The 22,500-nt window shown below is 42.5% G+C and overlaps 2 protein-coding genes across 9 annotated transcripts in view; one reads left to right on the top strand and one right to left on the bottom strand.

The window, feature by feature from the left end:
• FAM114A2 (family with sequence similarity 114 member A2) overlaps positions 1-12,520 on the bottom strand; it is an 18,423-nt gene extending 5,903 nt beyond the window's left edge. For 2 of the 4 annotated variants that reach the window (XR_013929922.1, XM_080398630.1), the window contains exons 1-14: positions 12,393-12,520; positions 10,607-10,812; positions 10,294-10,393; positions 9,727-9,822; positions 9,329-9,441; positions 8,255-8,389; positions 7,931-8,089; positions 7,173-7,296; positions 6,087-6,166; positions 5,260-5,388; positions 4,904-5,043; positions 4,054-4,126; positions 3,420-3,473; positions 2,593-2,687 (exon numbers count right to left, since the gene is read on the bottom strand). Coding sequence is in view for 2 of the 4 variants with exons in the window: in XM_080398630.1 (XP_080254756.1) it covers positions 2,593-2,687; positions 3,420-3,473; positions 4,054-4,126; positions 4,904-5,043; positions 5,260-5,388; positions 6,087-6,166; positions 7,173-7,296; positions 7,931-8,089; positions 8,255-8,389; positions 9,329-9,441; positions 9,727-9,822; positions 10,294-10,393; positions 10,607-10,812; positions 12,393-12,498 (1,610 nt within the window). In the remaining 2 variants the exon portion in view is untranslated. Of the gene's footprint in view, positions 1-1,075; positions 1,938-2,592; positions 2,688-3,419; positions 3,474-4,053; positions 4,127-4,903; positions 5,044-5,259; positions 5,389-6,086; positions 6,167-7,172; positions 7,297-7,930; positions 8,090-8,254; positions 8,390-9,328; positions 9,442-9,726; positions 9,823-10,293; positions 10,394-10,606; positions 10,813-12,108; positions 12,230-12,392 lie in introns of those variants that run through there. The other 2 variants (XM_080398631.1, XR_013929923.1) reach the window with 2 other exon arrangements.
• On the top strand, positions 12,155-22,500 carry MFAP3 (microfibril associated protein 3). 5 transcript variants are annotated; one of them, XM_080398632.1, is made up of 3 exons: positions 12,155-12,276; positions 16,565-17,022; positions 18,410-22,500. In XM_080398632.1, the coding sequence occupies exons 2-3, from the start codon at positions 16,743-16,745 to the stop codon at positions 19,153-19,155; spliced, it is 1,026 nt and encodes a 341-aa protein (XP_080254758.1). In that variant the 5' UTR covers positions 12,155-12,276; positions 16,565-16,742; the 3' UTR covers positions 19,156-22,500. The 5 variants fall into 5 exon arrangements, with proteins under 5 accessions (XP_080254758.1, XP_080254760.1, XP_080254759.1 ...); XM_080398634.1 differs by lacking the exon at positions 12,155-12,276 and adding an exon at positions 12,656-12,808; XM_080398633.1 differs by lacking the exon at positions 12,155-12,276 and adding an exon at positions 12,656-12,846.

Here is a 22,500-nt window from a genome sequence, read left to right as displayed (position 1 = left end):
TTTCCAAATGAGGAAAACTGCTCATCCCACCTGTGTCAAGAGGTTTTACTGCTACTGAACATGTGTGCTTTAATTATGAAAAATAAGTCCCTGGGAAGCTGGTTGGGCAAGGGCTGGGAGCAAGTCCCAAAGCCCATCAGGAAGACCAAGCCCTTTTTATGTTTTCAACCTTTCCACAGCAGCTGCCAGGAAGCAGTTTTTACAGCTGCAAGTAGAAGAATCCCTCCCAAGGAAAGAAAATAATTGTGGAAGGCTTTCCCCGGTCCAGCCCCCCCCCCCCCCCCCCCCAAGTCACTGCCAGCATCTTAGCTAACTCTTATCTATTCTCAGCCACCTCTTGCCTCTCCAAACACTACCAGAAGTGCTCAAATTACTGCCAGCTCTCATTAGGTTCATGCACAAGGCAAGGCTGAGCAAGACCTCCACACAGCTGGATGCTGAATTCTGATGAATCCTTTGGGCAGGAAGATTTCAGCAACTGTGGAACTCTTTTTGTTGGCTATCTATTGTAGTGCTTGCCCTGGCACACAAGTGAAGCTGCTGCATGTTTGATTACTGGCTGCTGCAACAAAATCCAGGTGGGCATATGACTGAAAGAATTAGTGTCTGCAACTTCAAAAAAAAAATCACCTCATTTTCTTTAATTATTAAATTAGACTAAAGCACTGCAGGTCAGTGGAATTTATCTGCAAGAAAAGCAGCTGCTGCTTCATAAAACACTGTTACCTTTATTTCTCCTAACATTTCTGTAAAATTTGGCTTTGCAGCAGGAACAAAGCTGCCATTTTGCACTGATGCAGGAACTGGGAGCTCAGCTGTGGGAGCTCTCAGTCCCCAGCCTGGGTTCAGAGCCCTCTCTGCTATGAGACGGTACCTTATGATGTGAAAAGCCCTAGCTGTCCGGGCCCCAGAGCAGCATCCAGCCTTGCCCCACAAGCCACAGTCAGGGCTGAGAAGATACAAAAGACAGCTCTTCCTTCTCATTTCATTTGTGCCCACTGTTATCTTGATAGCTTTTAACTGTAACGGTTGTCAAAACAAATCCTTTCTTTAATAATGCTATCAACCAAAAGAAGAAATAAAATACAGAGTTTATTGTAGTGCAGATTTTTTTTACCCCAGACACACCCCTTTCAAGGCTAGTTTTCTTTAAGATGCAAAAAAAGGCTCTCCCTTTAGAGATCTGATCAGTCTAACCATGACCAAGGTAAGGCTTTTTCCATATATATAAAATCAGAGGAGCATTAACCAAAAGATATTCTAATAATAAAAACACTTCTCTACTGCACAAATAGAGCAGAGGAATGTTAAACCTTCAGTACAGCAGAAATGTGCAAGACCTGCTAAAAAACCCAGAGGATTTTCAAAATGGGATTTGAGCATCATTGTTACCAATGAGCGAGTACAGATGCAGGTGTGACAGTCACCTCTGGTTAGCTATTCTGAACTTCTTGAAGAGATCCATTTTGGCTGTGCATTTCTGCTCTTGTGATTCCCACAGAGGCTGCTCCCTCCCAATGGGCAGGCTCAAAAGATAGAAATTGCAGAAAGGAACAAAGCAGGGAACTTTCACAGCACAAAGAAACAGATACTATACGTGGAGCAGCTTCTGAGACAAATCAGAACTCCCGCTAACAGAACCAAATTGCTTCCTCTCCCCCTACATTAATATACCTTCCAAGAAGGAGCATCGCTTTATAATGTTTTTTACACAGGAAGAAGAGAAAAGCAGTAATTCGAGTTTGTGAACAGTCTGTGGCCGACACATCAAGCTGCATTGAAGAAGGGGAATGAATCCTCCTGCTAAATTCTCTCATTAAATTGCCCAAACACAAATCAATCCCTTTTAGCCAGTTCTCATTTATTGCTATAAAGCGAAGTACCCACATTCTTAGGGCCCAATCAGCATTTTCCCAGCTCACGCTGGAGCAAGCACTCTGCAAAAGAATGAGAAACAGCACCGTAGTGAGAGTCCCCATCGCGCATCCCTGAGTCATTAACAGACACTTTCAGGAAGCCAGGGCTTCTCTTCAGCAACAATGGCTTGATCAGGAATCCTCTCTGCTCTATGCTTTCCAGCCTAGGAACTGCAAAGTTCATCATCATAAATATCGGCCTTCTCTCGCACTTCCCACCCAGTACTCACTTCAACACCAACACAGAGCTATCGGGAACCTAATTATGCCTTTCTGACTTTAAAATCACACCATGATTTTAGCTAACTCTTTAACTAGCCAGCTGCTACTCTTTTCTCCAGCACTGGAGAAGCTCTCTGGACTGTGAAGACAAAGAGCTTGTTAACACATACAGCAGAGGGATTTCAGTGAAAAGATATAGACAGTCTATGGAAACAGAGAAGCAATATGCACTTTAAGTCTGTCACGTTGTCCACCAGCCTGGACTATGCTAATCACATCTCTCAATGTGCTGTAAGAGCTGTCATTGCCATTCTGCATTTAATCACTGTTCTTGCAGCAGCAGTGATCAGAGTTAATCTTTCTCCCTTTAATAAGAGCCATTACATCATTCTCCAGCATGGATACTATGAAGTGGGAAGGTCAAAAAGTTCTTAATTAGAAGGATTCTTATTACTGTGATAGTTCCGTTCTAGCCTCAATAAGAGAGATCTGCAGTACAGGCAGCAAGAGCTGGAAGGCATCTTGGATATACGAAGCACTGTTTGAAGCCTATGAAAACAAAAATCAAAATACACACATGAATAAATATGCTACCAATCAGTTTTAGTAACCACATACCCATTTCAAACAGCATTAATTAATGCACATAAGAAACAGAAGCCCAGTGCTTGTCAAATTTTTAAGGATTCATTCTAGAAATCAATATTAAGTTTTTAAGGGGCTTTATGCCACTCAGCAAAAAAGCAACTGACTTAAAAACTGCCAAACAAGATCAGGTGCAATCCAAACGTAGGATACTGGTTTTGGTAACAGATGACAAGAATTTATTTCTAAGTGAGGCATAAGCATGCTGTGGCAGGAAGGAGAACATGCCAACAGGAAACACCCGTTTCCTACCACACCTCAGAAGTTTACAAGCACTGAGAACCAACTTAACAGCTAGGAAGTGTTGGGACTCTGGCATGCTAATTTCTGAGCTTGTCTAATGTTTGACTTTGGACATGTAAATTCTAGAAATCCAGACTGTTGAATTTAATATGCATCTTCTGACTCATCGTAACTGTCAGTTGAGACCACGTAAAGCTCACTCTTCACCAAGTAACTCATCTCTTGTGCAAACCTACAGACATTTATTAGAACTTTTAAGTTATTAGATAAGTAAGCAGAATCTTAGATCATAGGTTAGAGAACTTGGCGTGCATAAGGATATTGAAGTGGAAAAACCCCAGCATATCTATTTTTTAAGTATTAGCTTTAAGTTTTAACTTCAGCATAACTGACCTCCAAAAACACTCCAGTGATTAAGGGATTAAGCACATCTGCTTTCTCTTTGACCTGCAGAGATCACACATATATTATCCTGATTGAAAATCTGATCACATTTCTTCAAGCAAGATAAAGCTAAATCCCCAGTAAGTTTAAAATTGCCATTTGCTCCCTTGAGTATAAGAAAAGTTAAGTCACCAGCTGCAGAGGACCTGCCTTGTAGCATGCAAATCAGAACAAAGCAACCCACATATGCCCAACGCAAATCGTATGTCAATATACACATTACATCTTCAAATGAACTGTGGACAACTGGACAATCTCTAAAGATAACGACAGAGTAACACCTGAGCGTTTTGGAAAATCCACAACAGGATCACAAACCTTATTTTCTTCCGTCTCCTTAGTACTGTCAGCACCAACTCCCACCCCCAGTCTGTGCTAGGCTGAATGCAGCTGGAGGCACTCAAAAGCTCAGCATACATTCAGCTGCCACAGTTAGGGGAACATTGGCCCAGAAGATCAGTTCACAGGGCAAAACATATATATATATAAACATGCAAACACAAAAAGCACTTCGTGGTGAAGATCCCAAGGCTGTAATCAACTAACCACATCTCAATCCCAAGAACTATGGTGTAACCCTTACCCCTGCAGTTGTTAAGCACGTAGTAAACTCTTTAGAGAAAGTTGACAGTTCTTTACACAGCACAATCGTCATTCTGTGGAATAAGAGTGGGAAAATCATGTAGTAAATACAGTCTACAAGGTAACTTCCTTTTAGCACTCCTGTAACACACAAATACCTTGTTTCCATGCATATACAGCTAAAGTAAACCAAAACCGATACAGAGCATATAAACAGTGTATGAAGATCCAGAGGTTCCCCAAATAACTTAGGGAGGGGAAAGATGGAAAAATAAAGCTGAAGATCTGAAACAGCATTCAGAGGTCAGACACATACATTCCAGAAGGAACAGTACTAACTTGCTTTTTTTTTTTTTTTTGACTGACAAGTGTTAACTTCTGAAAGTACTGCATATTTCATACACTTGCAAGTATCTCCCAACATAAAAGAAAATTCTCATGTCATGCATTATTAGTAAGACCAGTCTACTAATTAGTTGCAGTAATTTTACAGTATCATGTACCTAACATACTAAATGAATAACAGAGGTAATTAAGAATTACCTTTATACAACTGCTTTGTCATATTTTAAATGTGTATCTACTAACTAGCACAAGCTTAGGGCAAACATTCTTCTTGGCTATGTAAAAGCTTTCAAGTAGGGTTTCCTCTTTTTTTATTCAAGAAATGTCTTTAAGCTGGAAAAAGAAACAGCTGAATTCTGCGGGAAGATAGTGATGCCACCCATTGCAACTTTGAACACATATGCAGAATTCAAGAGCCCTGCATCCCATGGATCCCAGAGTTATTAGACAGTTTAATCAGTATGTAAATAATTATATGCTACACATTTACTAAGAGGTGAACTTACTGTGAAAGGGACTTGGCTCTGTCTGTGGCTGTCACCTCTTGCTTCTGACCGTGTAGAAACAAAGCTGCAGTTTTGTGAAACATTTCAATGGAGCATGCTGTCAGTTCAGCCAGACTTCTTATGGCAAACGCATGAACGTCCTGCAAGAGTTAAAAAGATTCCCCATACCATATGAAACCTGGCAGCTTTTATTATTTAAAACAAGTGAATCACAATGTACTATCACTACACTGCCCTTTCAGACCTCAGAATCTGCACAGAAATAGAAACCCGTAAATTCTGGAATCACAACTGTAACTTAGCAGCCAGGTAAACACTCTGCAGTCAGATATTCTCTTCCTTCATTACTCCATTACCTCTACTGATATTTTAGCATCATGGTCACCATCTCTGGATTCTACTTCTTGGTTTTCTTCACTCTCTTTTTCTTCTTTAGGAAGACTACTGTTGAATCGTGCTATCCATTCATGAGCAGATGTCCTCACCTGTATGAAGATGTACCATAGTATTTAATGACTGGAACGAAGCCCCCCTCTACATACCTCAAAACATGGAGCATTGGATCTCTCTAGAGGAAGGAAACAGCTACAACTCCTGAGCTAGTGAGAAGAACCAGGACAAATGATCCTAGTGCTTTCAGCACATCAACTGATGCAGTTGAGGGCAATTATTTCTCTAGCACCAGGTGCTGGAGTTTACCAGCAAGAAGATGACTAACAGAGGTGCTTCAGAAACACATCTGCAGAATGCTGCTGCCACTTGGTGGATCTGAAGGGTAGTGAAATGAAGGCAAGAAACAGGATTCTTCCTCATACCAACTTCTGAACACAGTAAAACCAGCTGCTTTGTACCAAGAGGAGGGCTTCAGTTCATGACTGTAGGTTGATTTCACATGGTGGCTGAAGGCTTACTGCTCCCAGTTATCTTTGCCACCACTTATAACTGCCCAGTGACAGGCCAAAGACACACTGATGTCTACTGATTCAGAGCCAAAGACCTTACAGAACATGATTTTGCCCTATAAAGTCAAAGGAAAAGGCCCAATCTCTTTTGCCTACCATTGTCAAAGGATCTAAAACATGGCTTGTTTTCATGCATTTGATATTTTCACAGGCAAAGCAGGACTGAGAAACAGTTCCTGTGAGGAATCTCTTCAGCTTTTAGAAGATGGGAAATAACTCACCATGATCAGTTTGTCTGGCTTTGAGGAGATACGCAATTCTGAAAACAACTCTGTTACTTCTTTTGTGAACTCCTCGTCTCCTAAAGGACAGGAAAGGTTAAAGAACCCACACAGAAGACAGACACAGGGATAAGCAGCACTTCAATGCACAACTAGTTCTGCACAAGTGTGTCAACTGTTTCCTTTATTTCCTCTTTGAATCATCACCGCAGGCAAGAATGCAAACCTGGTCTTTTTAAATACAGTTTATAAGGGAAGTTCTGAAAAGGTGGAGACATCAGTGCCAGAAGGTTAAAAAAAAGAAAGCTTTTGCTTTCTGAATTCTGGTTTTGTAACTAAGGTTTTTTGGTTTTTTGTTTGCTTTTGTTTGTGGATATTTTTTTTTTTACCGCACTAACTTGAGCATCACCTTGGAGAATCTGAAATATCATTTGAAACCTATGGTTTTCCTATTACATACAGCAGGGCAGATGTTAACAGTGGTGGGAAGGCTAAGAGATCCATCATGTGCAACTATAAAATATACATTAAATGCTAAATGATAGCAAGTGCAGGTGTGTAAGACCTCCCTGATGAGCCATTTAGGTAAAAGCAATGCAGAAATTTACATTTAAATCTGCATAATCCTCAAGAATCAGATGGTTCTTGTGTATGGATGCCCCTCTGAATCTTTTGGTCTGTGTGGCTAACTCTCATTTAAAAAATAAATAAAAAGGCTTTTTGCTTTCCCATGGGTTGGACAACTCTATTCACAGTCTTTCCTTCATGGTCAGGGAAACCCAGCATCTCTCCGAATTTGCATCTTGGCTCAAGGTCAGTTGTATGAACTGCTCAGGAGTCAAACAACTCTAATCCTGCCCTGGCAAGAAATCATTCCTGCTACAGAATTAATGCACAGTAGCTTTCCAGAGATGAAGGGTACTGCTACCTGTCATGCTCCTGGCCACAGGCAGCTTTAGGATTAAGTATCCAGTTAAAGAGTAACTTTGGAATCATGCCCATTGCTAGTGATCAGGGCTGGTTGGCGCTATACTGAGAATTTCGTTAAGAACCAGCTTCTCCTTCCAGAACCTGGGGCTCACTTACCCTTCCTTTCTTCTTCTTCTTCTTCAAAGAATTCAGGTAAAGAAAATGCTTCTTTGAGTTGCTGCATTTCCTCCTTCAGTGTGTCCAATACTTCTCCAGACAAGGTGTTTAGAACTGATTTCACCTGGTTAGGGGCAGCACAACCAAAGAGAAAATCATAAATCCAACAAGAAAAAGAAACAGGATGGAAGACGCAGCACTGGTTTACATTGTGTGTAAAAACATCAAAGAACGATGTAATTGGGAAGTGGTATTTTCCTACAGAAAGAAGGAAAGGGAAAAAGACCTAGTTGTGAAGTCCTGTCAGGTAATAATGGATTCTTAAGGAGTTCTTCAATTTTCTTTCATAAAAAACCAAACAGTGAATGACTTGTGAAATTGCACGCTGATCTGCCCTCCTACCTGCCCCAAGGCAGAGATGACAATCTCTGCTGTGCTCACAACACTCTCCTCTTCTCCAGACCCAGGCAGCAAACAAGTGGGTATGAGGACAGAGCAACTCGTGAGAAGTTGCTGAAGACATGCAGGAGCGGCGGCTAGCTGGGTATAGAGAATGGCTTTAGGAGCTGACGATGGGACATAACGCTCCCAAGGTAAACACCAGATCATAACGCAGGGGTCAAAGTGAAGTTGTGTTATCAATCACTTTATAGCAAGTTTTGAGCACTTGATTTTACATGTATATACATATATTTCTAATCTTTTTTGCCCTGCTCAGCCGAACTCAAAAAAGAAGGCAAATTGCTCAAGGCCATTACCTTCGATTCACTCTCTCTGGAAAGCATCTCTAAGGCCTCCAGATGCGAAAGACCCTGAAATTCATCAAACAGTAACCCATAATGGGCTTTCTTCTCTGTAGCCATGGTAACCTCAGTAGCTGTCTGCTGCTCTTCTTTCTCCTTTGCCTCTCGTAAGACCTTGAAAAGAAAAACAGAGGGCTCAGGTCAGTGCCAGAAGATACAGTATATGGGAGGAGAAGCTTTTTCATTCAACAGTAAAAACTGTTGCTTAATGACCGGACTGCAAAAGAAGCAAAAAGAAATGAGAGAAACCAATGAGGAGCCGATACAGAACTGCCATACCTGAGATAACGTAGAGTTTCTGTTCATTAGGCCCTTTGTTTTTTTGAATCCAGGGTCTCCCTCAGCTATTACATCCATTGTCTTTTTCCCGATGAATTCCAAGGCATCCAGACCTCCACTGATAACACTTTTCCCCTAGGAATCAGGTTTGGATACAGAGAGTGATTAAAACTTGCAGAAGACTATACAATTGAAGAAATTGAGTTGGGGGATTTGAATCAGCAATGTTACAGTACACACTCACAGAAAAGCCACATTGGTCCTTGCCACCCTAAAATTCAACCCTAATCACCACAATGAGAGCAGGACGACAATGTAACAGCCACAACACACTATCATCCAACAGTTTAATATAGTACTCGGGCTATTGCAGTAATCTGATGAGAAATATATTTTCATTTTGTGAACAAGCTGGTTCTCAGCACATTAAAATATTCAGTTCTCATCCTTCAACCAAAAAACTCTAGACCTGTGGGTTTTGGTTGCCGACTCTCGTTCAAGCCTTAATAGCAGAAGCAAGCTTTCCATCAGCGGCTTTTTCAGATTCATGGGCAAATTGACAAGACAGCAGATCACAAAAGCACAGTTTCTAAGGGTAATGGGTTCCTTTGAAGTGCATTTCTCATGGTCACAGGAGCAAGCTGATTTCCAAGTAATTTGGGCTAGTTTCACAGAAGTTTTTGAAGAGAATGGATTTCATCTCTAGACAGTTCTGGGCAAATCAGTAGAAATATTCCAGGAGTGAGTCTGACCCAGCATTTACCTGAATACTCTAAAGGAAGGGAGCAGGGATAACAGTACAGATGTGACACGCACAAACCACACAGTCCACTTTTTGTTATGCATGTATCAACACTGAATACAGAACTATCAAAATTCAAGACATCTTACACATTAAATGCCAGTTAGAAGCAAGGCACAGGATAAAGGTTGTCTGAAGGTTGAAACAGTTTCTCACCATTCAGCCCACAAAAGTCAAAATTAAAAGTTTCCTCTTACAATGTTTTAGATGAAAGGCAAAAACCCCAACGCTCTCTTAAAACGCATTTTCTCTTGCATTCCCAACTCACTCACTGTGCTTTGGACAGCAGTAGAGATGGTTGATAAAACTCCAAGAGCCCCAGCAATAGGAAAGGAACTGCCGTCATCAACCGCGTCTGTGCTGCCAGCACCGGGATTCTCGCTTCCTGCATTAGAAGGCAGAAAATTAAGTTCCTTGCTCCCAAAAAAAGATCCTGTCAGCTGCAGAATGCAGAAAATCAACAAACACCGAGTGTCAGCCAGGAGCAGGGCTAGAATTGGGATTATTTTCCTACCTACTTTTCAGAACCAACAGAAGTAAGCAATAGAGTATTATTTTAGCACAGAGATATCTACCTCAATATACATGACGCAGAGAAGGTGATATTATTTTGCAGCTAATTACATTATGAGAAATGTTTTGGTGTTTTTCTTACGCAGTAAAAACTGACCTCTTATAGCATCTCTGGCCTCTGAAGAGATTTCACTAGGACTGGGGATCCCAAGGGTTGTTTCTGCTTTTTCTATGACATTTGAAATACCTTGACCTAGAGAAGACAGCAGTATTACTTTAACCGTGACATATAACAGAAATCAGAACAGAACAGGATTAGGGCTGCATTATTTTTTTAATTATTATTCTGGATTCCTCCTTTCAAGACAGTTTGCCCACCACTAAAACCTACCACTACCCAGCTTGCTTACCAATATAATGAACTCAGGTTTCATCTCAGCTTTTAAATCAAGCTGTAAACACCAGCTGAATACCGTTTAAAATACAGGCTTAAAATTATGTAAACAACTTAAAAACTTGAAAGTAATTTTGGCTGAGCATATCTCCTTAATCTCACTGTACCTTTCGGTACAAGTTTTCCCTGTTACTTGAACAATTCTCTTGACATTTTTCCAATAATTGCTGCTATAACAGAAATCTCCTTCTCTAGAAACAAGCTCAAAAGCAGTAGCTTGAGACATGAAGCATGGTTAAAATATTTATCAAACACCAGAAAGAGCCTTACCTACAGTAGCTACAGTAGCAGAAGCAGTTGACAGAAGAGATTTCCCCCAGCTTCCCCAGTACCCCCATCCTGTCTGAACTGCAGCAGGAGAATCTGAGACCTTTAATGAAGAAAAGCAGAAGAGAGCGATGGAGATATTGTGGTGAGGAGAGGAACACAAGCGGTCTGTGATGTGTAACTTTTGCGCAGCTTTTTCTTTTCAGACAAACAGCAATGTGAATTTTCAGAAAAGGATTGGGGCTTATGCTCAGAAAGCGTCTGTGCTCAAAGTCATGAAACGTGCAGTCACATTATTCAGTGGGCAGGAACATACCATGAGGCTTTCAGCTGCGGGCTCTTCTGTGGCAGCAGGCTGGCTTGGGGGTTTGAGTTCAGGTCTTTTCCGAGTCATAGGCACAGGCTCAAGCTCTTGCTCTTCAGTGCTGTCAGTGCAGCCAAGTTCCTCTGCTTTCTGGTCATTTTCATCTTTGTAAGAGGTTTCTTCTTTCAAATTTTCACCACTGTCTTTCTCAGACATGACTATGAACATCCATAGAAAGAAAGCAGATAAAATAATCACTTCCCTGTACACTTTGACATTAGTTCAAACGCATCACATTTGTGTTTTAAATAATTAAACACAACTAAGACAAAAATCCCTTCATGTTACCACACCGCATGAACAGATTAAGTTTTTAAGCAAGTGTGTGCACCAAATTACATCTGCCCGGATGAAATGTCACACTTGAAAGTTTAAAGTCCCATAGAAACATGTGGCTTTAACTGACACACCCTCTCCACAGGAAAGAAAAAGGTTGCTAACTCTGAAACACAAATGAAAGGTTCAAAAGGTCCTCAGATAATTACATCCATGACTTGCTTCACACACAGAAAAAAAAAAAAAAAACAACAAAAAAAAAACAACCACCAAAAAAACCCGAACACAAACCCCAAAACTGATCAGGATGGCTACTTTGAAGGGTGTCAGATATGAATTGGGAAAGCTGGGCAGGTAGGGAGGCAGCAGCTAGTTCATTTCTGTATTTAGGGCTGAGCTTCACCAGGGCATTAACAGCACCCAGAACGTGAAACACACTGCGGCTGCCACCGCACCCGGCCCCGACATCACACCTCGGGGACGAGGGTGCCCGCAAACAGGCTGCCATGCTGCGGCCTGCTCACGGGGCAGAGGTTCCGTGCCTCCTGGCTTTGCTGGCAGCGCTTCAGCAGCTGTGGGACAGCACGTTGAAGGCAGCAGCAGGCAGGGCCAGGCCGGGCCCCCCCCAGCCCCCCGGTCCGTGCTGGCACAAAGCTGCGCTCCCTGAGAGGCCCCCACCGATGCAGTCAGGGCAGCTGCCCCCGCCACCGCCTTCGGTGGGCTTGCAGCGGAGGAGAGGGGCAGCACTACGGCAAGGGCAGCTGCGGGTGACGGGCTGGGCTCCCCCACGCCCCCGGGACCCCGCTGCACCCCCGGGCCCAGCCGGCCACGAAGTCATCCCAGAGGGGCCACCACCCTGTGCCCCCCAGCCCTGCGGCCTCCCTGCGCCTCTGCTTCCCCGGGAGATCCCCAGGGTCTCGTAACCACCAAGTGGGGCTGCTTGACACCCAGGGGACCCCCAGGTTCCCTAGAGCTCCCCGCGCCACCCCTGCCCCGTAGGGGGACACCCAGGTGTCCATAACCCCCCCATAGCAGCGGCTGCCCCATGGGCACCCCCAAGCGCCTCAAAGCCCCCCTCCCCTTGGGACTCCCTGTGCCACAGAAGGCCCCTTCGGCCCCCCCGTACCCCCAGCCCTACGGAGGCCCGCTCCGTGGCCCCGGTGCCGGCCCCGCCTCACCCGCCAGCCCGGGCCGCCCCTCCAGCTCCGCACACCCCGCGCCGGGCGGACCGGGACCACCGAGGCGAGGCGCAGAGCGGCACCTGCCGGCTGACCCCGGAAGTGCGGCCCAGCCCGGAAGGGCGCGCGGGGAAGCACGTCCGGGCGGCGGGGCCGGCGGCGGCAGAGGTGTGCGGCGGGCCGGGGCGCGGGGCCGCGGGGCGGGCGGGGCGGGGCGGGCTCGGCCACCCTCCTGCCGGTGCGGGCGGCGGGCCGCTGCCTCGCTGCGCGACGCCAGGTTTTACCTGGCGGCGTCCGGAATCGGGGGAAACGGTGCAGCGGCGCGCAGGCCCTCCGCGCCCACCCCGCTGCTGAGGGAGAGCTCGGGGGCCTGCGTCGCTGTTTTGGCATGGGAATGGGGGGAGGGGGGCAGGCTTCTGGCGTGACGTCAGGCCGACGTGGTCTGGGCTCCCTCGGCTGCAATGGGGGAGTGTGTTTCCCCGGTAGAGTTTTATGCCTGATTGTTTTCAGCTGACAGAGGGAAAAGGCTTGGGGGTGTGTGCAGTGTCAGGCAGCCGCGGGGCCGCGTCCACAGCTGGACACCGGGTCCTGTGCGGCAGCGAGGTCGACTCTCCTCTCCTGCAGATTTTCTCCTTACGTAGGTTTTTGGCCTGTGGGTGCAGCTGCACCCCCACGGAGCCTTCACGGGTGCCGGCTGAAGGTGAGCCCTCCCTGCGGCCTCCCGCGCTGGGAACCCCGGTAATGGCTCTCGTCCAGACCACACCATCTATTTTCATAAACTTCCCGGGAGTTAATGTCTGCAGGTCTCTGCCAAATGCAGTTTCCTGATTGGAAAGAGGGTCACGGGGCCTTATTTCTTAAAGACACCACCCTGCAAGTAGGAGGGACATGTGCTCTGTGCAGAAGTGATCCATTTAGATCCATTTAGTGTGCATTAGTACCAATTAGCTTGTTGTAACTGCCAAAACAGATTTCCGTGTTGTGTGCCAGAAGTCAGAGGAGTCTGTGGTTTTTCAGGTGTGTCTCGGTTTATTACTTCACATTTCTGCAGGTATGAAATGATGTTATAAGCAGTGAATGTAAAACCATATATCCTGCAACCTCTTGGGCCCCAGTTTTGCAGTGCCTTATAAATGTGTGTAATTTTAAGTACTATCAGTACTTCCATTGACCTCAGTGGGACTACTTATAATGCTCTTGAGTTAAACACAAATAGACTTCTTTAGGATAAGAGCCAAAGATGACTCATACAAGCGTATGCCTCACGGATTTTTATCTTTCCACTGCTGTTTGTTGTTACGACTTATGGCTTAATAAAGGTTAAATATGTTGAGCTCAACTTCAGGTTCAGTTGTAAAAAAGCCAGTTTCTATTCTGCACATTTCATCTTGCTTGGGCTTAATGCTTTCTTGAGTAATTGTGGTGTTGGCACTGTTCACGCTTTATCCTTTTTGGATCCTTTATCAGTTCCAGCAGCTGTTTTGCATAAGTGTGATAGTTGAAGAATATGAATTTCACAAATCACTTTATTTTTCCCAGCACTCGGCAGTGAGAGACCATTGTCTGCTTAGCAATAATGGCTTTTCCAAAAGTGAAATGTGACAAACAATTCCTAATAAATCAGACCTCGAAGGGTTTAATAGTAAAATTCAATGACCCATCACCAATGTTTTATACATTATGCAAGCTCAGTGCAAATACAGTGGAGAGCATATGCAATTACTGAAGATAATTATCTTATTCTTATGAGGGGAAATGTTGCAGAGTATTTCTTGTGTTAAATAATTGACTGAGGTTCCTAATGTCATTTTAGGAGGAGTGTTACAGACACTTGGAAATCTAACAATTTAAATTTAATAATTCAAAATGACAATAACACAGGCAAAGTACAGGAGGTACTGGAATTATTCTCTAATAAATCTAAAACATTATTAGTTGGTAGGTTATTGGTTTAGATGACTGTAAGTTATTCTGTGTGTTTGATTTGATACTGAAGATGAGGGCTTGTCTTCACTGCAGAGCTATCATCAACTGTAACCGCATCAGATGCTGTCAAGTCAAGCCCCAGTGCATGCAAAAGCCATTAAGTGCAGTGGCATGTTTAACCGAAGGCAGCTGGGTTGTGGAGGCAGGTGTTCTGAAGATCTGCAACCATAGTGCCTCACTTGCTAGTGCAAGCTGTGACAGACTCTCAAACGGCAGCTCCAGCAATCCAAATGTCAGTGGTCCACTGACTACCAATAACCCTCAGCCTGTCTTTAAGAAGTCTGCACAAAGTTGCCAAAGTAAGCAGGTCAGTTGTCAGCAGCCTTCTGAAGGCTCTGAAACACTCTGAAAATCCTAGGGGTCTAAAAAAGGAAAGTTAAACCCACTCCTTCAAACAGAGAAATAGTTGTTGATCAGCAGCAACCTTAGTATTGGGCTTTTTTCAGACCTGTGCAGTTGATGTGGCTGGGATGCTCTTCACCTGAGGCAGCAAGACTCAGTAACACTTTCCCTGAAATATAACTGGTGGAAAACAGGAAGGAAGAAGCCTTGGTACCATTTTTAACCATTTAGCTGTGGGAAAGTTGCTTCTTCAGCACAACAGTAGAACTGAGGCTTCAGTGTTGGTCTTCCTGTAAATGAATGGAGAAGAGGCACGGAAGAAAGAGTGGGGCCAAGGAAAAAGAAAAAAAAAAAAAAAAGAGGGCAGATGAAGGGATTGCTGTTTACAGAGAAACAAGTGGAAGGCTTGTTTTCCAGTTTCTCTTGCAGGATTCAGTGGATGAGTTGGTTAGTCAAGCTTGAAGGAGAGTTGGACACAGCTGTCGTCTTTGCCTTCTTTGTTAAACTGGTTTTGGCAATAGCCGCAACAGAAATGGGTCGGATAACACATATCTCATCAGATGTCAGGTCTGGAGTCTGATTTGACCTTCAACAAATAAACTTTAGCTGAAAAAATTCCTAGTCTGGGAAGTGTGTTATCAGCACTTTTTCCCATTCTTGAATATACTCGATTTTTCTCTGCTGAGAAGACAATTAATACAAATCACCTGTATTTATTTATATGACATTGTTTTTCATAAGTGATAGGATTTCTGTCTGCTTTAGGCAATATTAACTAGTCAGTCTGGAAGGATGAGAAGTGTCTGCATTATTTATTAAGAAAGTGTATTCCTTTGTATTGCGATATTTATGAATTCAACTCCACTAGCATTTGCTGTTGGTAGAAGAAAAGATGATAAATTTGAAGTCACACAGTCAATGAGATGAAGTGAGATATTCTTTAAGATAACATTTTGGCTTGTGGCTTCTGTACTTCGTAAATTGTTTTTTAGGGCTCTGGAGCAGTCTAGATGGAATCATAACTTCAGAGAATGCATATTGGATTAGAAATTTTCTTGAATCAGGCTTCCAGGAAAATTGATTACAGATTTCCTCTTATCAGTGTCATTTCATTTTGTTACAAGTTGGTTTTATTCTGGCTTTTAAAAAAGGAAAATCCTTGTGTGCAAACAATATAGAATTAAAGGCTGTATTGTGATGTCTTAAAAAATCTTTTGTGCACATTAATTTGAAGAGTATGGATTCTGTCCCTAGGCAAAACAATTTTTCTAATCGCTGTGAAGTATGGGGCAGCATTTGGGTAGAGAAGATGATAAGCAAGATATGACTGCTGAGATGTAGCAGCATAAAATAAAAGATTTTAAACAGGATCTTGCTTAAAACAAGCAATAAAGAAGGAGGCAGAGTTAGAAAATACAGCATCAGCAGCAAGAGAGACTGCAAAAAAAGAAGTATGTTTAGACATCGGTATCCCGATATTCCGAAAGGGGCTTCCTCTCTGTGGCTGTAGATAACTGCCAAGAGAGTTTTTCCCAACACAAGAAATTATAAGCATGTTATGTAGTATTCAGACATCTGACGCTGAGTGTGCCTCTACAATCAAGTAAGTAGATGTATAAATACTAAAAATCAGGGGAGTATGTGCACTTTGGTTTTGCTCTAGGTGCTAAATGAAAGACTGGCTTTAGAAAACCAGGGCTTAAAAGCACTTTGATACTGGTGGAGAGGGAGGCAGAAATTATGTCCTCTTTCTTGCTTTTCTTCCTCTATTAAGAAAACACTCTTTCTCTGTTAACAAATGTAAAATCCACTTTCTGACCCTAAAGATAGTTACGCGTTGCAAGTAGTCTGAACAATTTGTTCTTTTTTTAAACATTTTTCTCCTTAATGATTATTGTTCCTGAGATTATTTATTTGGATGGGAAGATGAACATTTAGAGGACTGAAGGGTGTGCTAATGCCTTCTTACCCTCATTTCATTACTGTTTTATGAGCAGAGCTCTGATTTGGAACCTCTCAGCTGACAGTTTATATTATGCTAATCGAAATCTGTTTACTGGAAATGAAACTTGAATATGCCATAAGCCTGCTATCATTAATAAACTTAAATATTTTTTTTTTGTTTCAGTTGGATTTCCAGTTTCCACTTCTAATATTGATGGTCTTGAAAGTGCATTTGGATCCAGGACATTTTCTATCATTGAACAAATCAAGAGCCTCCTCTCCTATCTCAGAGCAATACAGCTTAATATCATATGACCTCATTTCTCCAAATTACATGAAAAAAGAATTATCTGTAGCTTTCCATGAAGCTCAGCTATTGCCTGTTAATTTTGACTGTTAGTACTGATTTTTCAATTGGATTTACACTGAAAAATGTAGCTTTTAACAGGACAGTTGCTTTTGGGTCTTTCAATGCATCACTTCATACAGCGTCTCAAGCTTTAGTAAGTTCTCCAGCACACCATGATATCATAGCCAAAGAAGGGACCAGTATTTTAATTGAATGTAAACTGAACATCAGCCAGTATGAATATATTCTTTGGTATAACTCCAGAGGACACCTGCTTGAACAGAAGGATGAAGGTGAGCTTTCCAGCTGTTTCCTATCCTTCAGGACTCTCCTTTTACACAGTAACTGAAACCCTCGGGAGTTTATTATTATTTTCTCTTCCTATCCTCCATTTACAGTTGGGACATAAGGAGAGAGCAAGACAAAGCCCTTTGCCCTCTGGCATATTGTATGTGAATTATACCTGAGTTGCTCTGTCCTAGCCCATTCATGCTGCGGTAGTGCCCCACAGAATCATTTCCTTAAGAGTCATCACAGCATTCAATACAGAATAAATGAGTCTTCATCCTACCAAATACTAACATGTTTTTATTTATTATTTTTGCTCTGGTTTATATTGTATTTTTCCAAACACATGAATTAAACACAGTTCTCCACAACTTGTGACCTTTTCCAGCTGGCAATCAGCGCTTTAATTTTGTTACAGGATTTTTTTAAGCATGGGGTGACTTATTACATTTATTTTTTGGTTTATGCGCCAGTGAGACAGTGGAAACTAACGCAATTTGTGATGGCCGACGATGAAATGCATGCTATTTAATCCTTTTGTGTAGGGGGAGAATATTTTTTCCTAGCCATTAGCTCTAATAGTTCTGTCCCTGTAGTTTTTAATTTTCAAAAAATAATGTCTTTTAGAGATACATGTGGTTTTCTCTACTCTATTAGTATTAATGAAGGTCATCGAACTAATTAATAGGATCTTCTCGGAGGCCATCTTTCTGGCCTGCAGTATTCAGTAACCTCTTTGTAGTTATAATGCCATCTGGAGATTAGTTCAAAGTAGAGTAATTAGAAGAATGAGTTATGAAAACAGTTTTCCCCTTAAGTTATTAATGCATAGGAAATACTGTATAAAGCTAGCTTCTTTATTGATTTCTTTTTACGTGGGTTTTGTATATCAGCACTGCATGCTCAGCAGAAAACTGTCTCAGGAAAATCCTGGGTTCTTTTGCCAGCCAAGCCATTTACAGACTGATCTTTTCCATGGGTCACTTGACTTTTGACTCTGAACATATGGAAAATTACGCTTTATAGAGGACAGTCTTTCAAGATAGCATTACACAGTTGGTGAGGAGCACTAGTTAAGAATTAGCTTCCCTGTCAGAAAGAGCTAGCAGTCCAAAAGCACACAAGAAAGTGCAGAGAGAAAGGAGAAAAAGCACAGTAGCAAGCCTGCAGAATAATTTACCATTAAGCAGATGGATTGATAACTGGATTATGGTGCTCTGTATCACAAGCATGAAAAGGAAATTTCCATCCTTGGTGTTCTGTTTGTATTATGCTAGAAATGGACTGCTTACTTCCCAGTTCTGTCTCCTGTTGATGGAGCAAACAGTGCATGTCTAGTTTACGTCGTGATTTTTGTTTCATTAGCTCAGTTTTTTTCTTTTGAATCTCCAGGTGGCCGGTGGAGGATTGCTGATAATTCCCTTAACATCACAAAGGTCAACTTTGCTGATCGGGGGCGATACACGTGTGCAGGTGTTAATCGTAATGACACCTTGTATTACACAGTCACCCTGAGGGTTACCTTCACCTCAGGAGACATGAGTATCTACTATATGATTGTGTGCCTCGTTGCCTTTGCTATAACCCTCATTTTGAACATAACCCGTCTGTGCATGATGAGCAGTCACCTCCGCAAAACCGAGAAGGCTATCAATGAGTTCTTCAGGACGGAAGGGGCTGAGAAGCTTCAGAAGGCTTTTGAGATAGCCAAGCGTATCCCTATCATTACATCTGCCAAAACACTAGAGTTGGCCAAAGTCACTCAGTTTAAGACCATGGAGTTTGCTCGGTACATTGAAGAGCTTGCCAGAAGCATTCCCCTTCCACCTCTGATCCTTAACTGCAGGGCGTTCATGGAGGAGATCTTTGAGGCCGTGCGAGTTGACGATCCCGATGAAGTTGGTGAGGAGGAAAAACAGACCCAAGCCTGTGGTACCCAAGCTGCAATATACCCCGTCAACCCAGAGATCAAGCGCAGCGATTCACCAGCCGGGGATTCAGACGATGGGTCCATGAATGAGCAAGGTCAAGAGATAGCTGTTCAGGTGTCCATTCACCCACAGTCAGAAGTGCAGAGCATTGACACTGTTTCTCACGACAGCTGCCAGTTTGCGCCTTCTGAGGAGGGCACCTGCTGAGGCCAGTGATACGCTGCTGTGGAGAGAGCACAGGTGACCCAGGGATGCTGCCATAAGCGGTCCACAAACAAGCTGCCTCAGTACCATATGCACAAGAGTTTTCCAAATCGCAAGGTGCCAGAACTGCTACGGAAATCTGTATTTTCTGTCAGTGTTGAGCTAACAATTTCAAGTCTGTTAGAGGAGGCCGTTTGGAATATTGTGCAGTGGCTTTTCTTTTTAAAGCAAGCTTACTATACTTAAAATATTTACAAAACAGGAATTCTTTGCCCTTGGCTCCTTGGTAGCTTCTAATACTTTTGGTCTGTATTAGAAGTGGCCAAGCTGAGCAGTACAACTTGCAATAAAATCTTTTCCTTTGTGAACTCTTTTCTTCCTTCACAAAGTGGAGCTGGAATTCCTTTGAGTCAGTGTTGTCCTGATGAATTTTGTGTGCTCTTTTTGAATTGCCTTTTGCTGTGTGTAGCCCATCAGAACCATGGTGAGCTTGTACAAATCTGTTTTGTGTCGTGTGCTTCTGTGTTGCTACCAAAATGTACTGTACTTAGAAAAAGAATAGTACCAGGATCTGCTGCTGGATTAAACAAATTGTAGTTTCAAAGCAGCTTAGAGAAGAACCAGGGGGTCTCAGTTTTCGGTGCGTCTGCAGCAAACTTGTGCAGCATACTCTAGCGTGTGGAGGGCAAATTATTACGAAGCTTGTTGCTTAAACTTGGTGCTGATTGCCAAAGCGCCTTACAGAATGGAGCAGTAACAGCACTGCCAGCATTGTCTGTCTTCTGACTTTGCTGATTTCACTCACTAGAAAATCCAAAGTTTTATATTGTGTTTGACATTGTTGTGAGAAAAGAGTGACAGTAATTACGTTGTGGCATAATTTAAAAATGAATTAATCTACAGATCAGGTGTCTCAATTCTTTCTGAACAACATTATAATAAAGGTAGTAAGAAGTAGCGACGCTCACATTGCTCTGGGTAGCACTTTCAGAAAGCAGTGGAAGAAGCTGGTTAGCAGAGGGGGCTGGCTGAGCTATTTGCCAGCCACTGTTTGCAAGAGTGGAGTAACTCACTGGACATTCCCTGGCTAATCCGCTGAAGAAGGGTAGCAGAGAGAGCGAGTGGTGCGGGTGTTGACATGTACACACATAAGTCCTTCACCAAGGATCTCCCACATGGCTTCCTCAGCTGTAGAGATCCAGCCTCCAGGAATCGGAGTGCAGACAAGAATCTAGTTTTTTCTTTCACTCTTTGGTGCTGATTTTTTTTCTCCTTAACGTTTGTAAGTTGTATCACTTAAATAGCATTTTATATCCTGTTGAGATTTAGTAGATGTAAGGCTTGTAAGCACTCCACAAATTAATTTCTTACAACTACTGGAAGCATATTGCCATATAATTTTAACAACTTGGCAACAGGAGCACCATTTAATTTCCCACAACTCTTTTTCCTTTCCTTATTATTACAGAAATGTCAGTTGAACAAGTGATTCTGGATGGCTGCTCAGGATTCTTAAGAGGATTTGACATTACATTTACATGAGTAGGGATAGAAAACAAGCAGGCACAGTGGTAATAACAGGGTGGGGTCGTCTGTTGTAATGCATGCTCGTAACAAAGGATCTGAACAAATTATATTTATCGTATCATATCAGAGACGGGGAAGCATCTATTACCATTTTAAACTGCCTTGTGGGGAAAGTTCTGCAGTCAGCTACCAGTAAATGCACCCTAGTTGGCTTTGGTGTGTCGGCTAAGAGTGATACTTGTCAGGAAGGAAGAAGATTGCTAGCCTTGGTTATAGTAGCATTCCCACCAGCTTGGTACCATTTCCAAGACCGTAGCAAATTTTAACTGCTTCAGGGGAATAAAGTCTTCTGTAGACACAGGAGCTACTGCCCTCAACAGTAACTTCTTTTTTGTTTCCATAGTTTGATGGCACTTTATGTCCAGGTGAAAAGTTTGTATAGTTTTGTGTTACCTGTCTGCTTTCTTCAAGTTTTTAGAGGTGATCAGTGTTGAAAGATACTCTTGTAGATAAACACCTAGTTCTCTTAGAAGCCCCGCTAAGATGCTGCTGGCTTCACTTCTGTACTACAGCCAGCTCTGCAGGTTTGTTGCATATGCATGAGTGGAGATTTGGGGGTTTGCACCCTTTCGGATGTCCTGGTTGAAAGAGGTGAAGGCTACAAGACAGAATGATCTGATTTAATCTTTGTGCCACAGGCCATCAGGAATGTACCTGCACCTGCCTTTTTTCCCCGTAAACAGCTCTCCTTGCTTCTGTGAAACTACTGCATTATATGCAGCAGTAGCATCTTGGACATTTTGCCCCTGACTACACACACCATGTGGAGATGCAGCCACAAAATCAAAGTTCCATTTAGTTGCTTCCTAAGAAGCAGTTACGCAATCGTGATTGAGAGATGGCTCATCAGAAGTGGCAGCTTACAGGCAGCAGAGTGACAGTAGGGGTGTGTCAGGTGGGTGTTAGGAGAGCAGTTTCTAGATGAATTCAATCTGTTCTTTGATTTTTATACTTTATTTACATAGGTCCAAGTCCTTACTAAGCACAGTTACTTGGTGTCTTCGTGTGTACTGTTGCTGGTGGAAAGCATGATCATGCGTAAAGGTCCTCAGAAATGCGGTGGCAATGTCAATTGCTGGATAGTAAAGCTAAGAGTTTTCCTGAGTTATTACAGTATTTTGTTCACTAAATTAATTTCATTCCCAGGAAGGAGGCTGTTTTGTAAGGATTTCAGTAAATCGGGAGTACTTATTAAATGTAGAAACAGATCCTACTCCCACTGAATTAAATTAGAGCAGTTTTGAAGCTCAAGTGTATTTTACAAACAATATTACAGGATTATTATGCATCTGAAAGCAAGGATGATGGTGACGTTATACAGTAAATGTAATTTCCAGAGAATGAAACTTACACTGGTTTCCAAACTTGTGAACTATTCTTGTTATCCTGAGTAGATGTGTGCATTAAAATTTGTTTGATGCATCTAATTGAACATTAACTTTGAAAGATTATGTAAACATCTGTGTTTCTCTCTTAACCTTTTTGTAGGACAAGGAGAGTCTACAGTGGTTTCCTTGCTTTAAACTAAATTTCTTGACAATCACAAGGCTATTTTATCTCTTCTTTGTGACTTGTTTTTATTTTAAATAAATGAATAATGTAAAATCTATTTGTTACCCAAGAGTATCTAAAACTAACTTTGTAGTGGTTATTTGTATTACCTGGATTGTAATGTAACTGTTTAATGTAGCCACGTAGGATTTCATACTTTCGTAAAATGAATTGGTAGATTTGCAAAATAAATTGAAAACAAAAGCCTGA

The sequence above is a fragment of the Falco punctatus genome (assembly GCF_963210335.1).
Source record: "Falco punctatus genome assembly, chromosome: 8".
NCBI classification, from domain to species: Eukaryota; Metazoa; Chordata; class Aves; order Falconiformes; family Falconidae; genus Falco; species Falco punctatus.
Note: the sequence above shows the minus strand (reverse complement) of the source record. Positions and strands in the feature narration are given on the sequence as shown.